Below are 18,056 nucleotides of genomic sequence, written 5' to 3'. Positions count from 1 at the left end.
GACGTCACGTACATAACAACGTTACAGGTATTAGAAAAAACAACAAAAGTAAAGCAAGATGTTTTATCATTTTATTTTGACAGTCAAATAATAAAATCTGAGCGAAAATGTAGAACTTAAGCATTGTATTTAATTACTTGATGTAAATTTAATGCATTGTCCTTTAAACTATCGAATTTGATTGGTCTAGACGAGAGGGTAAGATTCAAAAAAATTGTCACCCGCTCAGCTATGTGATAGTGTAAATTGGCACCCTCGTATAAGCCAATCAAAATCTGGCATTTTTACGTGAAGTATAATAAAAATTATTGTCATTTTAGTAGTTTAAACATTTGTAAAATACTATCAGAATTACAGACAAGCCATACATATCTCTGTGTCCACATTGGATGTATAATGCAATCCAATAAAAAAGCGGGAAAAATATGCCTTAGCATATTTGTACCAATAGCTGAAATATTTGATTCCAGCAACATAATAGGTCCCCCAAGCAGTGCAAGGATATACATACACCTCATACTTATTGATTTAGGATTTATAATGTCAATGATCGCATATCATAATATGATTAAAAGCTTTCCTTTTTACTAGGGCTTCAAACTTACAGCTCAAGCTATTGATCTTTGTACACTTTATGCATTGATTTGATAAAAAGGTATACGAGAAGAAACATGATTGCAGGTTAACTAGTATAAGTAAGAATCATAAAATGTCTAGGAATAAGACAGTTTCAGTCAGAACAGAAGGTCTATTAAAATAATCTTATAATTTATAGACGAAATTATTGTCTTATGTCATCTAAAATGTACTGGAAAGAATAAATGTGGTATGTATTATCTAATAAAGCCTTGCAATTCTGAAACAGGTTGCTGCAAAATATTTACCTATTTGATTTACCACAGAAAGAGACAACCCAGCATAAATTATACAAAAATATTAAATAAAAGTTTAGTTCAGAGCCTTTTATATCTGACTATGGGGTATGGGTTTTTCTTCCTGTTGAAGGCCTTACAGAGACCTAGAATTGTTAATTATTATGTAATTTGGTCTCTGGTAGGGTGTTGTCTCATGGGCAGTTAATTAATACCACATCTTCTTATTTTATATTTAAATTGAGAAGGTCTGTAAAATATATAGGAACTTCAGATTTGTCCTTGATTGTAATAATTGTGTCAAGTATTTTGTGAATTAATTACTGTATAACCTCCTGGTGTAAATTTTACTTTGTGTAAGATTTTTTTGTAAGAAGAATCCTGTCTATATATCTTTGTGATTGGTAAAATGACACTTTATATTACCTGCTAATTATAATGGATTTGAATGAGAACTGTCATAAGAGAGGTACCATCTCTTCACCCTTTGTAATATGACCTTTTGATTATTAATATTTCCATATGGAAACTACTTGATTATTTTATACCCAAATTAAATAACCATTGGTAATTTTGATTGAAAAATCAGAAAATTTCATTATAGTTATTGAATTATTGATACAAAGTTTTAATATTGGATTTATTAATTAGATATTGAACTGCTTTGGTTTGCCATCTGTCGTATTAACACATGTAACCTATGCAATAATTTTATGCAGATATTTTTGTCTGGATGTTAATTTAAACTACAACTTTTGTAAATATACAAATATATGTTGATGTATTACATTTTTAATGTTAAAACTTTAATATAATGTGGGTATAGTCTATTGTGCTTCCTACTATATTTTATACTGGTGAATGAAATTATATAATCTTTATTGCAAAAAACATGAAACCCTGACGGGTTAAAATGCAAACAGAGTACAATGTATACACAAGTGACAAGAAACATAACTATACATGATAAATGTTTTTTAAAAAGTGAAGTTGATATTAATAACATATATCTATATATAGATGTATATAATAATTGACCAATGTGGACCTTATTTTCGCAATTCCATAGATTGCTTTATATAGTCTACAACACTAGACAAAATATCTTTATTGGGATCTAGAATAGTTTTAAGTTTAGAGTTTGAGTCAAGCTGGTTAAAATTAGGATAATGGGTTTTAATTGCATTTATAAGGGAATGTCTTACATTACTGTTAATTTGGCAATGAAGGAAAAAGTGTAATAACATCACTCTTCAAAAACTTTCAAATATTGATAACAGTTCAAAACTTTACCTTTATAGTAAACTTAAAAATGAAATTAAATTTGAGGACTACCTGCACAATCTAAACAATTTTAATAGTCGTCAGCTTTTAACAAATTACGTGTAAGTGATCATAATTTGGAAATTGAATTAGGACGTTACAAAAAAATTCAAAGAGAACACAGACTGTGCAAAGTTTGTAAAATTTTAGATGATTATATACTTATTGAAGGGTAGGAAATTAGTTCAGCGTGTTTAAGAAACTGGAAAAAACAAGGTGTAGGCTTTCATAAAGCTGTGAAGGCAAACGAGAAATATTTCTAGTTAACTATTGCCTTCAAGAAGTTATATTAGGTTTTGATCAGAATGTTTTATTGTAAGTTGTGGCTTTAACCAGTATGCATGGTTATATAAATCATATGGATGAAACACATATATTCAGAGGCAGGATTTGAGGGTAAAGAATACATTATCCTCTCTTTGCAAATTATTTAAGAAAACACAGTTAAAGGGGACTAGCAATGGACAAGAATATCTATCCCCAAAAAAATTATGGTTTTGATTTAAATAAAACTCTTGTACAGATTTATACCAGAGGAAATCAAACATTTGAGTCCCAGGAATAGTGAACTTTCCAAACTATTTTTACTCTACTGCATGTTAATGAGTTTCTTCCAAGTCTGATAGCAGCTCTGAGTGTGAACTGGTGTTTCTTAATGTTTATGTTCATTTCAGGATTAAGATGATGCTCCAGGACCAGTTGCAAATATTACATGCATATTCAGAATAAAAAAATGTTAGAGTCATGAATCTTCCTTACTTTGTTGTACATAGGCTGGGCTGGATATTTTATCTATGATCTTACTAGCTGCATAAAAAAATTCTTGATGGGGAAGCAACAAATATTTAAAAAAAAAGTTTTGGGTTGCTGTCTGTTGACATTTTACCCTTCATTTGTACATCAAAGTTTTGTATGACTTGTTATACCATGTCTAACTGTTTAATAAGGTCGTATCAGCAGGTCAGATAACTAAACAAGGAAATCTACTTTGACACACCCATTTATATTGTGAGATAGGAGGAAATAATATTTTTTTCTTACAGAATGTCAAAATGATCACAAACGATTACAAGATGTACAGAAATCAGATTGTAGAGTATACCTATGACATAGAATTTTTCTGCTCTATTAATTATAATGTTTGGTCATTGAAAGATTTGTATGACATTAATTTAAATATTATACCTCCAGCTTGTATTCCTTTTGTATATAGATACTGCAAGGTTATCTTCATTCTTTTCTGCTCAAATGCACATACGTTTTCATTGTACACCTTGTCACAGGGTAAATGTTCGATAAAACGAAGGACAGGATATTATACGATAACTTTCAACTTGGGATATTTCTTTAATCTTTTCAGTGGGATGTACAGAAAAAAGCAGAAGAAAACTTGATTGTTTAGGTTGTTTTATGTAAGCAGGTAAGCCTGATATATAAGTAAACGATGAATTGATATAAAATGGATTTATAAATAGCCAAGAGAAATGAACAATCTTACACTGTGCAGATTATGACTCATACATGCATACGTTTTCATATAAGGTGGTAATCTTGATAGGTGTATGCCTTATGTGGGTTGAAGGAGAATTTTATGAATTATCTATTCCTTTAATGTGTTTGAGCTTTTGATTTTGCTATTTGAATGCTTGTTTTAAATTTTCTTCAGAGTTTAGTATTTTTGTTTTTTCACCTTTTATAAGTTGTAGTAATGATTTTGTAATATGTATGAAAATAATGGTCTACTAGAAGGAATAGATCCTTTTAAGATATGCCAATGTAATGATGAAATATAGAACAATCTGCTTTTTGGTACTTTATTACTGAAAATCATCCAATATCAGTAGATCATTTGTTAAATTATCCACTTTTCTTCAAAAAATTTGGTTTCCTTTACAGCATTTGCATCCTAATGTCCCAATTTAAGATTTATAGGGGATCCCCTGTCATTGTATTGTATAAAAGAGGCAAACAATTTATCTTTATTTTATAAAAACATGCAATTTTGAGACATAAATACAATTTATTTTTATTTATTGTCAATTTTTTAATTTTCCCTTTGATCCTTAATAACTACCTAGTGATTTAAAGATCAGGGAATGTACCTGATGCTCGAAAAATATTAGACAGTGACATCTAGTATCAGTTCAGTAACTGCACTATCCTGTCCATCCATGTCAATTATCAAATAAGGTGGAAGCCAACATTTGCACTAAAATTAATTTGGCTTGTTTAATTTTCATAAAATTTTGTCAAAGTACTAGCTTTGACCTTTTAACAAAAATATAGAAATTTTAACCAACCGCTTTGTCAGAAAAATTACACTGGTTAAACAGCAGTTTGACTGTGAAACACCAAATTGATCATTCAGAAGCTTTATATTCCTATTACAACACAATGTCATTAAAACGTTTAGCTGACTTTACTGAGTTGTCTCCCTGTAGTGTTAGGTACCACCTTAAATGCACACAACTCATATACAACCAAACAACTTTCACAGTTTTCTTAGCTAAAAAATTTTTATTCAATATTCTCAACAAGAAAATTGTTTTAAGACTAATTGCAGAAAAAAAGAAAAAAAAGGAACCTATTGTTACTCCCCATAAAGGGGCATTATGTTTCTCAGTCTGTGAGTCTGTCCAATAAGATCTTTCTAATTTGAGTGCGTAATTAGAGTGTTCACCCCAACTTCATGGCGCTTTGCACATAGAAAATAATAGTGCGAAGGGGTCGGACACATTCTTGTTTTATATCTTTTTTCTTCACATTTTCCGAGTTATCATTTGAAATTTTATTTTAAAATTCAGTCTTCTAGATTTTTTTTCTACTTACACACAAGTGATTTGACCATATATAATATTTTCAAAATATAACCATTTTGCACAACCTATATCTTGAATACAACTCTTTGTCTTACTTTTACTATGTATTTGTCTAGGCATTTTTCTACAAAATATATATAGAGACATTTGTAACTAACAATGAGAAGTTTCAAATTTGAAGGATACTGCTGAGAAAAGTTAGATAAAATTGAGAAAGTTTGTTATTGATATATTGATATATTTTTTCTTTTTTGTGGAATTATAATGAAATTGTTTCTTGTTTTGTTGTATTGTAATGTAGAGCTCTGTTTCTTGACATCTATTTAACAATTATATAGAATTGGACAGGAAAATCATCGGTCACTGGCAATTTTAAACAACTCTATCATAGATGATGTATTTTTCAAATAAATACTCTGATAAGGACAGATATCAAATCACCAAATAACACAAAAAAGAATGCTGACATGTCACAGAAAAGTGTTGGGGTTTTATGTATCCAGTGGCAAATATTACATCAATACATGCAAACATGTTTACACTGCTTTGTACTAGATTAACATGACAAGCAGGGGCAGATCCAGCCATTTTAAAAAGGGGGGGTTACAACTATATGTCCCGATTCAAATGCATTGGTGTCCAAAGAAAAGGGGGGTTCAAACCCCCCGGAACCCCCCCCCCCTGGATCTGCCAATGACTAGCTAGATTTTTTAAATGCCCATTCACAAGGCAACAGTCTGTAGTTAGTCACCATACCAATGACATATTATTCAGACTTCAAGCTGGCAAGTCTTTGATCCTTCTCTTAAAAGCTGCCTCCTTGGTCAGAAGATACCAATTTTTAGGACTTTGATTTAATGCGTCCAGAGATCAAGTCAAATACCTCCTGTATTTGGGGAAAGCACAAGACCACAAAGGCAGGTTTTCCTCGGCAATGACCACATTCTTTTTCAGTCAAGTCACTATAACTTATAAAATTATGAAATTATTCAAAAATATTTAAAAATCAGACTGAGAAATAACAAAAAATAGTATTTTGAGACATGAGAAGAATTTGATATACTTGTAGAATATTGAAATTTTAAACCACATAAAGATTTTATAAGCAACTGTATATATACAGACACTTTGTTCATATTTATGTTTTTGGGCAAATGCACAAGTTATAAAATAAACGCCTTTATTGATTTATATGCTAATTCAATTATATATGTATAATATGATTCTATGCAGAAAAATGAAATAACAGTATATGCTAATACTAGATTATAATGTATTATTATTTCATAACCATAATACAATGAATCATGTTATGAAAAGGGGGTCCTTTTGATGTTTTGTCTATAATCTTAAGCTATTCAAAATAGAATAGGTGAAAAAGTGTCGGAAATAGATAAAATCCTAACCTTATATATTACGGAATATTACATAAGGCTTATCTTTCCAAATCTCACCTATCATTGCTGGTGGTCTACAATATTGATTTGGTAATTGAGGACTACCTGTTCAGGTAAATCATTGTCTGTTTACCTCTTTAAATATTTAAAGTGTTACATACAATAATATTAACCACTTTGACAGGATTGTTCTAGGAGAGATGTAGGATATATTTACTTTTCGTCTGCAGGTTTGTTGTCATTTTTAATCTTAAAAATGTGTATAACTTCTGTAATTTTTCGTTAAATCGTAAAATATTGAAGAAATTTACTTTAATATGAATGAAGATATGGTGCACACCTTTGTAATTTTACATACCTGGATATGGTCTCTATACAGTAATGCACATGTTTTATTAAAATAGATTTATACACAGTTATGGACTAGATAGTCTATAAGTGTAGAACATGAATGTTGTTTTGTTTTTGTATGATTGTGTTGTTCAGTAACTTTTGATTGATCTTTAACCCACATCTCCTTTCATTCATAAAATTAAATACAAAATAGCATGGGAAAACTTCATAAAAACTAAACTTATTTTGTACTTTTGGTCACCAAAAGCCATTTCCTGTCTGATAGGCTGATAGCAAGGGTGTTTCCACATTAAAATAATATTTTAAACTTTAAATTTCCATTATAAGCAGTGATAGCCGTAGTATTGTTGTTTTGAATAGCATGACTGGGATAGTTTACTCAGGATATTTAAGGGTCAATGTGTTAAATTGATCAAAATGAAAGAGAACACACAGCCAATTTCCTTACATGAATAGGTTTGGTAAATAGACTGGAAATAACTTCACTTTAATGTAAACAATATAAAACTAAACTCTGTATAGCACACATAATCGTTCTTAAAAAGTTAATAACTTGTTTATTTTGGGATAAAATCAGTTGGGTCTAGATAGTTACATTAATTTTGAGTTACTATGAAACTAAAATAATTTGAAGCTTGGTTTGAATGAGAATGGATTGTTTTTTATGGATAAATACTTTCAAATGGGCAAGTTCATTTCAGCAAAGCGGTTAAACCTTTTATAAATACAAGAACTGATTAACTATGTAACTTTTTAAAGCAGAATTGAAGTGTCGACCTTATATAATATTACAGAATTAATCTAAATTATGTTAATAATTCAATCATGACAAAATGATAGGACCATTTGAATTAGAATTACATATATCTTTTTAAAATCACAAAAAAGATTTATATTGTGTGGGTTTTATAACTGTAGTACACCCACATAGGATTATTTGTCATAACTTGCCTAATGTTCAGTTCTATTTTGTCTTAGAATAGATGAGTTCGATTCTATTCATTTTAATAAATAGGTAGTGCAGAACCAAATGCATATTGATCATGTTGATGTACAACAAGTTGCAACAGTGCATATTATCTAGCCTATTTGCATTTAAAACTTTTGCTGTTTATTCTAGTATCTTATTTTAAAACTTGTTTTTACATAGTTTTCAGTCTTCATTAAATGGCATGCAAAAACTTATACATTCTTATAGCTACTGAATATTTTTAAAAGTAAATTTTAATCCAAAATATTAGTGGAAAAAGTAAATAGAAAGGTGATTAGTATTATTTAGATATAATTTTTGTCAGGTGTGGTATATTAACTGATTTATCATAGGGTGTAGGCCCTAGGAGATAGTCCACATAGTAAGAATGTAATCTTAATGTTTGTCTCATTATGGTATGATAAACTGGATCAAAATCAAAGCCAGTCTGCATGTAACTACAGGTATTTGTGTGTATACTTCATTGTTTGTTTGTATACTGTTTGTATTAAATATTTATTAACGATTTTTAAGCGTTCACGGTTTGATATACATATGAATTTAGGTCACAGATATTAATTTTTTATTATACATATGTAATGTATAGCTCTTAAAAGTATGGCTTCTTCAGCCCTGTTTATATAAAACTTTATAAAAGTTTTCTTTTTTTTTTACAAAGATTAATCTACTTTTATAAAACACCTGGCTGGTTTAATTAATAACAGGTAGATGTACTTTATGTATATAATTTTAATGTTTATTTCCTTGAAAAAGTAAGTGAGCCATGCCATTGTTTTAAATAGGTTAAGATATTCAGTAAAAAGTAGAAATCTTGTTTTTGGCATCTACACCCTTATTTTAAAAATTTCTTGTTGTGAAAAAGGGATAAATGATACTTATTCATTGAAGAAAACAAAATCTCAAATTCTTTCATATAAATTTTTTGTTAATATTCATGATTTCAATTGGAATCCAACTGTTACAATTACTTATAATTCATATTTCAAATTATTTAAAAAAACTGGTTTCCTGTTTTGACCAGACACAAAATAACAGATGTTACCTTTCATCTATCATATAAATATCCTAAATTATGTAAATTTCTCTCATTTGTTGTGTAAATTATTGAATAATTCTGGTGCACATTGCATACATTTAACTGGTGAAAGTAAAATCAATTTTCATGTTAAGAGAAGATATGCATGGTTGGTTTGTAAGTGGGATGGCTGTATGGTTAATTTAAAATTGATAGTGAATTTCAGACAGGACTATGATTAACTATAGTGTTGTGAGAGTAGAGCTTACCAAGGACATTCAGATAGCATGTAAGGCATTTCTTTTATAGTTGTTTCTTTTCAACAATGTTTTGACTATTAAAAATATGTAAGCAAAATGTTTTAGTTGAATTTAGATATAAATGTAAAATAATGCAATGTATATTTTATGTAGTTATTTTAAAACTGTATGATTGCAAACGCAAGAAATCTAGATTTGCTAGAAGCAGGCGCAGATCTAGCCATTTTAAAAATTGGGGATTCCCAACCCAGAGTCAAAAAGGGGGGGGGGGATTCCTACTATATGCTCCCATTCAAATGCATTGATTGGCCAAAAAAAAGGGGGGTTCCAACCCCCGGAACACCCCTGTATCCTCCACTGAGAAGTCAATCTTAACTTTTGGTTCATTTTCTCTATTTTCTGCTATCATGCAACTAAGAAAAATGATAGTGTAAAAAACAGATATAAATGATAACACTTCAGTCTCACAGCAGCAGATTGCAAAGAGAAAAGCTTAGCTAGTAGACCGATGCAGGGACTATGATCACAAGATTTGAATGCAACAGACCATAAATTTTCTATCGATTATTCATGTTTGTTATTGCATTTTTCTGTTTTCTAATATGCTTGGATCATAGTTTGAAATACCTGAAAACTGTAAAAGACTTCAAGACTTTTATTGGTACGTCTAAGTCTTTTGGTACATGTATCATCAATTTGAAAAAAATAACACTTCCCACTGTTTTAAGTCATGAAAAATAGATAAATGTTTCCATGTTAGAAATTCGAGACATAATAATGACAGTCATTAGAGAAATTAACATATTTGGAAAGTTGACAGTACACTATTGACAGTTTAGAATTATAACTGTACATCTATTGGACAAATTCTTTCTGCTTCAACCCTATAATTATGTATAGAGAATTGAGGTATTAAATGAGACGGCAAAATTTTATGAGGACATTAATGCTATATACCTCAGTAAATTTAAATAATAGATAGGTGGGTTTAATTGTAAGCTATAGAAATAATTGTTACACTTCAGTTTTGCTCCAAGGCAAAAGGTATTTACCTAGACTTCATTCATATTTTGGGATAGGGAACCACATTAATCGGAAGAGTCTCTTTGATAAATTTACTGTCAGTAATTTACTTGTAAACTCACCAGAAGAAATTAATGATGCATAACATATATTAGGTTGTGTGAAGTTTAAAATGATGTAACAGTTAATTTTTTGTTAAGCTTATTTTTGACTATATTTGAATTTCAGTATGTTTTGCTAATTCTGAAATATGGTTATACATATACATGTATTCTAATTGTAAAAACATCCATGTTTTGTTTGAATGAATGACACAGGTGGATAGGAAAGTTTGTTTAAGCATAGTTGAGAATTACTGAATTAGGTTAAGGCACCTTAATGCCGCCACAAAGAATGATATCAGAAATGTTAATCAGCTCAGGTCAAGCCAAATCCCATTGGGTTCACCTTGGAAGGAAACCTATGTTGTGTGAATTTACTTATTAGAAGGTGCAAACAACCTACCTTAGATAAAAATAACAATGTATAAGCATTTATCAGGGTGACTTTTGTCAGATTAGATGAAAAATTTACAGCTTTTTATTTGGGTTAAATCACAGGTTTTATCGGTCATCTTTTATGCAACTTGCAAAATTTCTCAGTAAAAGATTAAAATTTTGCTGTCCTCAGATAGATAACAAGATTATTCTTATAGTCAAGTGGAATTACAATCTGTCTGTTAGCACCAAGCTTTATCACAATAGAAAAACCTAATTCTTATGTCATCCCCTAAATTCCTGGTTCGAAACAAGGGCACAACCTGAGACAATATGGCCTAAGACCACAATTAACGACCTCACTTTTCGTTGTTCACGAATATAGTTCCCTTTAATTATAGTTTTTTTTTCTTTATTTTTTTTCTTTCCCTTTCTCATTCATTTCTTAGCTTTTCTGGGATGGAAAATGAAAGAAGAGAGCTGAACTTTTTGATGTTTTATTTTAACTGATTTCAATAAGGAAAGAGTGATAAGGCCAGGTGCAAAAAGGTTATATTTACACTTTTCGGAACATCTCTTGACTTGCCTATAGGGGTATGGATGTGTATTGGCCAAATTTGTATGCTGTAAAGATGCAATTTTTCTGAAAATTGCACATATTTTTGGACTTGTACTGTAGATTACACACACACAAAATTAGACAAAAAGAATAGGCAAATTTTTTTTAATGCGACAAAACGTTATAAAGAAATGATAGAGGAATTAATTGTGGTCTCGGGCCTAAGAGGTGCATTTCAGCAAAATTTGAATTTATACTTTGACAACTTAATTCTCTGAATGATCTATTGGTATTGATTTGTCAAACTATATGAGAAGAAATGATTTCCACTTTTATTTGATAGAAATTTGTAAAAAAAAGTCACTTTTCAGCTGATATGCCCAAAAAGTAGCTTTTTCACTTTTTTCAATATTTTTGCAAAAACAGCATCCTTAATTTTTCTCTGACATTTTTTTTCTGATATCTATTTGTGTTTGTGGTATTTATTTCATGTGTTTTACTCATTTGTGAACTCTGAACACAAAGAAAAGTGGATAAAAGCATAAAAAGAGTGCAAAATGTGCTGTTTTAATAGTCTAGGTCTAACGGTCCGTATGAAGCAAGTGAAATATGAAGTTCTATGCACTTAAAAATTGTATTTCTTTAAACAGATTACACTGAATCTATATCAAAAGCACTTATTACTGGTGGTTTAAACTTGTCTGTTTCACAGAATACCTTTATTTTCTTCTGTTGGATGGCTGGTGGTTAAAATATTGGCATTTTAAGACTGAAATTTCATGCAGGTTTTAAACAGTAAATTGAAAAAACTTTGCATTAGACCATACTGTCTATATATATAGTTAATAGCAACAGTCTTGTTACATCCAGGCTTCATATTTGATCATATCTCAGCATGGATTTGTGCAAAAAGGAGCATATTTCCATCTCCAACATCATTTATATGCAATTTAGTATGGAAATATAGGGAACGGCCCAAATTGACAATTTGTTATTTTAAGCTTGACATTGCTTAAGACCATGCAAAACTAATATGTTATGCTATTTGAAACTTATATTTACATGAAAATAAAATTTATGATATGTCAAATGTTTTGTTTTAACTTAACAACTTCAGAAAATTGTTGTAAATGGAAAATATTACATTTCATATAAGGCCTTGCTTCATTTGAAAACCTCTATTTTTTGGCATAGGCACATATAAAACTAACTTTTGTCAAATGTTTATAAGTCTCATACATTAAGTATGCTATCATTTACTTTAAATAGATTATATATTATACATTGAGACATTAAAAAGTGCAATTTGGTGTTCTGGGGGGATTTTTGAAGCCAAAATTTGAAAGTTGAAATTTTTCTATTTCAACGTCACAATTTAGCAACCAAAGTTGAGGTATAAAAAATGCTACAATTTCTATAATATATATTATATGGCTTTGAAACTTTGTTAACTGACTCATAATACACTAAGCTTAAATCATGCCAAGTTTTATTGGAATTGGTAAAGTTTTTGGCCCCTAATAGGTCCAAGATCACAATTAATGACCCCGCTTTTCGTTGTTCACGAATATAGTTCCCTTTAATTATAGTGCATTTTTTCTTTATTTTTTTTCTTTCCCTTTCTCATTCATTTCTTAGCTTTTCTGGGGTGGAAATGAAAGAAGAGAGCTGAAATAAACTTTTGGATGTTTTATTTTAACTGATTTCAATAAGGAAAGAGTGATTAGGCCAGGTGCAAAAAGGTTATATTTACACTTTTCGGAACATCTCTTGACTTGCCTATAGGGGTATGGATGTGTATTGGCCAAATTTGTATGCTGTAAAGATGCAATTTTTCTGAAAATTGCATATATTTTTGGACTTGTACTGTAGATTACACACACAAAAAATTAGACAAAAAGAAAGGGCAAATTTTTTTTAATGCGACAAAACATTATAAAGAAATGATAGAGGAATTAATTGTGGTCTCGGGCCATATGATCCAACTTATTTAAAAAAAAAATGGCATTTGGAAAAAGACAACAGCTTATATATCAATGTATATTTTTAGGTCCCAGACCTAGTCTAAAAGACCATTGTAAGGCATTTCTTGCATTCAAACTCTCTTTGCATGAATGTACAAGGCCTTGTTGTTATTATTCCTTTGTTTATATATGTGTGCTGTTCAGGATTTTTGAATTTTTTACTTTTTGATCAGGAATTTTCAGGCAAAAAGATCTTTTTCGCTAAGATATGTTTTGTAAATTCTTCCACCTGTCAACAATAGGGCCCATACTCTGTATCTGGCGTTCTGTTATCAAACTTTTCCTAACATTAAGTATAGTGCACAAGTATATTCAAATTGTTATCATCTGAAATAGGTTCAAAATAAAAATATTTATTCATGAATGGATTATAAAAAGTATCAGTGGCGGATCCAGAACTTTTCCTAAGGGGGGGCTCGCTGACTGACCTAAGGGGGGGCCCACTCCAGTCGTGCTTCAATTATTCCCTATATAGTCAACCAAATTTTTCCCATGAAAGGGGGGACCCAGGCCCCCGAGGCCCCCCCCCTTGATCCGCCTATAAGTATAATGCCCAGAGCAACAAACGTGAGTCCATCAATTGCAATTAAGTGGGTATTAGAAGAGAAGTTAAAAGATGTTCAGTATATTTCAGATTTTTAAACATTAGTTGTTTTTAGTTTAAACAAAATTACAATTGTAAATTTTCAACATAAGTTTCAGTTGTATAAGGCTGCTTTAACGAATTAACATCAAAGTAAAACCAAATAGATATGATGGTCACCACAGAATTTAAATGTCCAGTTTAACCTTCTTATTCTTGTCAAGTTGTCAAATTCTTAATAATGGAAAGATGAAGATAAGTGACTAGTAATTGCCTGTAGCCAGGTTGGGTGTGTCCCTACATGTATATTTACAAACAGGTGTTTTCTGACAGGTAGATGATATAGGTATAGGCGATACATACATTTATCATAAGTATATCTTTAAAGTAAATAGTTAATATTCAATAATATGTAATTACTATCTATTATATATGTCATTCGATAACAAATGTCATATTGTTTGTCAACAAATTATTGTGCTGTGACATCATAGTTGATATTGAATTGATAACTCTATTGTAACACTTGTGTATATTGGTATATATGAATGATTTGTGTAAACTAATAACTTTATTGTAACACATATGTATATTGGAAGATGAATGTTTTGTGTATTGAAAGATTGATTTTCATTTCACCAGGTAAGCATGTTTATATTGCAACAATTGTGAATTCATTGAATTTGCAGCATTTTTCCTTACCTAAGGTGATTTTTTCTAAATCAATTTTCCATAAGGTTGTTAGTAGATTGTCAGTATATGTTAATTGATTACTTACTTTAGTTTGGAAGTTTTGAAAGCGGATTTATAATAAATCATTTGTTTTGGGGACAAAACATGTATAGATTTTTTGTGAAATATGTTCATTTTAAAAAGTCAGTAAAAAGTTGAAATTATTGCCATTCTAAAGGACTTTAGGATATTGAGAATATGTAGCAGTCTATGTATATATATGCAGTATATTTTTCTGTCCAGTTTGAATGTTATCAAGAAACAGGTGATATAAATAATTAGTTAATTAACTTGCTAAATATACCATGGTTGTCATTAGTTTTACTTAAGATAAACACTTTACTCATATTCTCTCCTATGAAAGTAGACCAGTATAAACTGATGGATAACATTTGGGATCATCACTTTTCTCATGACAGGGGTAATTAACATGTGTCAGATTAAAAAAATCTTTATTTTAGTAAAAGAGCAACCATTTAGCTTCAAGGAGAAAAGGGGTGGGGGAGGGGGCGGTATGTGTTTTGTCTGAGTTAGATTTTTTTCTCTGAATGCTATAATCAATTTAATTATTTGTTTTCTTTTTCAAAAATTTAATGCTATAAGGTATTTAGAAAATCTGGATTCAGACTTTTTTTGTCGTCTGCTTGACCACAATATTAACTGCCAATCAGAATATCTTTCAGGAAAAAATCTTCCCTCCCCTGAAGTTAATTGGTCATTCCCTAATGCCTATTTATTTTTTGATGATTGATATATTTAGATTTTTATTTTTTTTCTACCAGAACGAACTCTTATCATTTGAAGTCAGTGTAGTCAGGTTGTCTGTCTGTTAATTTCCTACACCCTTAGTACTAACATTAATGTATATCTTAAGAGATTGCAATTCAACACATCATGATGAGCTATGATTGTCGTAAAGTGTTCATCTAATTGCATATAATTCCTAAATGATAAAAACAACATATTTTTCAAGTTTTGTAGAAAAGTGTAACATTGTAAGATGTTGAACTTCAGAGAAATAATCTGCAATACATTTTCTATAACATCAATATTAGATTATAAATAGCCATTACAAATTGATTGTTCTTAAGAATACCCAAGGGTATATATAAATGTAGAGGTAATCATATTTTTTTCAGCTAATATTGTTTTTAATATGACTTTGTCTAGCCCTGACTTATTAGATTAAAGATAGAGACATGCTTCTCATAAGGTAGATAAATAATATGTTAGGAAACATGCCCAGTGTTTTGGTGATGTTTATTATGTTATTAGCTTATTATAAGGTTGACTGTTCCATAGTTAGTTTACCGATGTAGAAAACATGTCTTTGTTTAGTTATAGTATACTGCCCTATCCGTTAACCTTGACTCTTATTATTGATTATAGTTATTTTAAATGAAAATAAAAAGGATTGTATTATTAAAATGCCACGTTTATTTAAGGTAAGCTTTTTCAATTTATTTAATTTGTTATAAACTTTTAAATTAAAAATCAATGAATGCATGAGATTGATAGATTTTTGAATTTATAAAATTTTATCAATATTTTACCAATTGTTATATATACACTCAACAACAAATCAATCAATTATTGTAGATATTAATATTTTATATTTTTCAGTTATGATATAGATTTGTTAATGACATTTTCTTATATTTTCTCTGTCATTGTTTTGTCACAGTGCAAACACCTCTGATGTTTATATATATATTCTGTTAGACAATTGACGCCTTCAGACCATAACTTAGCAAGTCTCTTTGAACTTGATTGAGGCAGTAATTTCATTGAGAAAAAATAAATCGATCCTAAGCTGATCTCTTAGTACCGTTGTAATAACGTTAGGGTGTCTGAACTCACCATCTTGTTGTTGTTGTCCATTTACTTAGGAAAATTAAGTTTGCTTAAAAAAACACTCCTTTAAGCCAGCAGATTTTTTTTATGAAAATTATAAAAGTTTTGAAGACTTGTGCTAATGATACAGATGCATGCTTGCTTATTTTTGTAAGTTATGGAGCATTTATATTTATAATTGAATCATTTTCTGCCTATGTTATAATGCATAATTAAATATATATGTTGTTTGTTAATGAAGAAATTGTGTAATGTAATTATTTGTGTGTATCATATAGTTTTTATGTCTTATAAAGTAAATAGTGTGGTACATTAGTGTTTTAAGATACTTGTACAGTATAATGTATAATTTGACATACAATATAACTTCAAACATATTTATTTATGTTTCATATAGGACCTTGAGATGTACAATTGTGTGCACTTGATATGGCAGGTGATAATTGTATGCATTTTATAAAACTAAGTGAAGGATTTTCTTGTTTTACAGGTATGACATAAGAACAGTGAAGAAAGGGAAAACAAAGGCTATACCATGGGTGATAGAGCTTTAATAGTGAATGCGCCCCCTCATCATTCACCTGTGAACACTATGAACTTTGGAAGTACGAGTTGGTCACCTGGCAATACCATGAGTGCTAGTTATGGTTCTGTGAGCCGATCTCCTGGTAACACCATGAGTTCTAGTGCTAATTTTAAGTCCATGAACATGCAGGGAGAAAATGGAAGCTTTAGTGCAATGGAACAGCAAATGTACCAAGCCGAGTCCAAGTCGGAGTTCTCCACCATGTCAACATCAGGAGGTGGAACAACATACCATACTCAAAGCCTCAACAGGTTTCCTCAAAATGCTACAGCAGAGATTAGGCAACTGGATGCCAATCAAAATCATGTACCCAAAATGAGTTCCATGGATACCCAAAGAAGTTCCATGGATACCCAATCGTTGAGAAGAATAAAATCTGAGTCTACAATGGTTAATGAAACAGTAAATGATACAAGTATGGAGGACAGCGGAGGAAGAACAACAGTCCACATTACTGGACCACCTCAGTCTATGATTGTGTCAGAATGTGCTGTGGCGGAAATGAAAGGTAGAGGAGGAACACAGAGTATGACCTCAGAAGTAACGAGAAGAGGTAAGAACATAATCTAATAAGACAAGAGTACAGTTGTATTATAGATATGTATTTGTCAACTAAGAAAAGAAGATGGGTAGGATTGTCAATAAAACAAGAAAAATATAGGTTTCTGTACAACCTTCTACAATAAGCAAAACCCAAACCATATAGAAAGTTGTAAAAGGTTCTGTTATCACAAACTGAATATTAAACAGAAGATGTGGTTGATTGCCATTGAGACAACTCTTCACAATGACAAAATGACACAGAAATTTTACAACTATTAGTCACTGTATGGCCCTCAACAATGAACTTATACCACAGTATATAAATGTGTTAGAGAAAAAAAGCCAACTGCCTGATTTATGCTTTGAAGCAATAAAAGATTAGTATTCAAATGTCCACAGCAGTCCTAGTTGAATATCTAACTTGTCAAAAAAATTTTGCTTACAAGAAATGAAGGATTGATAAATGCTTCAATACTATGTAATTTTCAATATAAAATACTTTTTAAAGGGACAGAATTCCTGTAAAATATTTGATCTGCTGTGATTTTTTAAACCAACTGTGCATTTGGTTGTCACTTGAATTAACATAAGCTTAATCAAGAGCTCCATTCAAAACAGGATTTAGTAATGTATATTGTATTTGTT

At 30.3% G+C, this 18,056-nt stretch overlaps 1 protein-coding gene across 7 annotated transcripts in view; it reads left to right on the top strand.

Annotated features, from left to right (window-relative positions):
- Nucleotides 1–18,056, top strand: part of LOC134721739 (serine-rich adhesin for platelets-like) — a 52,770-nt gene that overhangs the window by 18,783 nt on the left and 15,931 nt on the right. For 3 of the 7 annotated variants that reach the window (XM_063584972.1, XM_063584928.1, XM_063584980.1), the window contains exons 3-4: nucleotides 3,556–3,615; nucleotides 16,773–17,421. In XM_063584972.1, the coding sequence (XP_063441042.1) occupies nucleotides 16,818–17,421 (604 nt within the window). In that variant the 5' untranslated portion in view covers nucleotides 3,556–3,615; nucleotides 16,773–16,817. Of the gene's footprint in view, nucleotides 1–3,555; nucleotides 3,616–6,518; nucleotides 6,642–8,890; nucleotides 9,061–14,181; nucleotides 14,339–16,772; nucleotides 17,422–18,056 lie in introns of those variants that run through there. The other 4 variants (XM_063584946.1, XM_063584963.1, XM_063584954.1 and 1 more) reach the window with 4 other exon arrangements.

This window comes from Mytilus trossulus, chromosome 1 (assembly GCF_036588685.1).
Source record: "Mytilus trossulus isolate FHL-02 chromosome 1, PNRI_Mtr1.1.1.hap1, whole genome shotgun sequence".
NCBI lineage: Eukaryota > Metazoa > Mollusca > Bivalvia > Mytilida > Mytilidae > Mytilus > Mytilus trossulus.
Note: the sequence above shows the minus strand (reverse complement) of the source record. Positions and strands in the feature narration are given on the sequence as shown.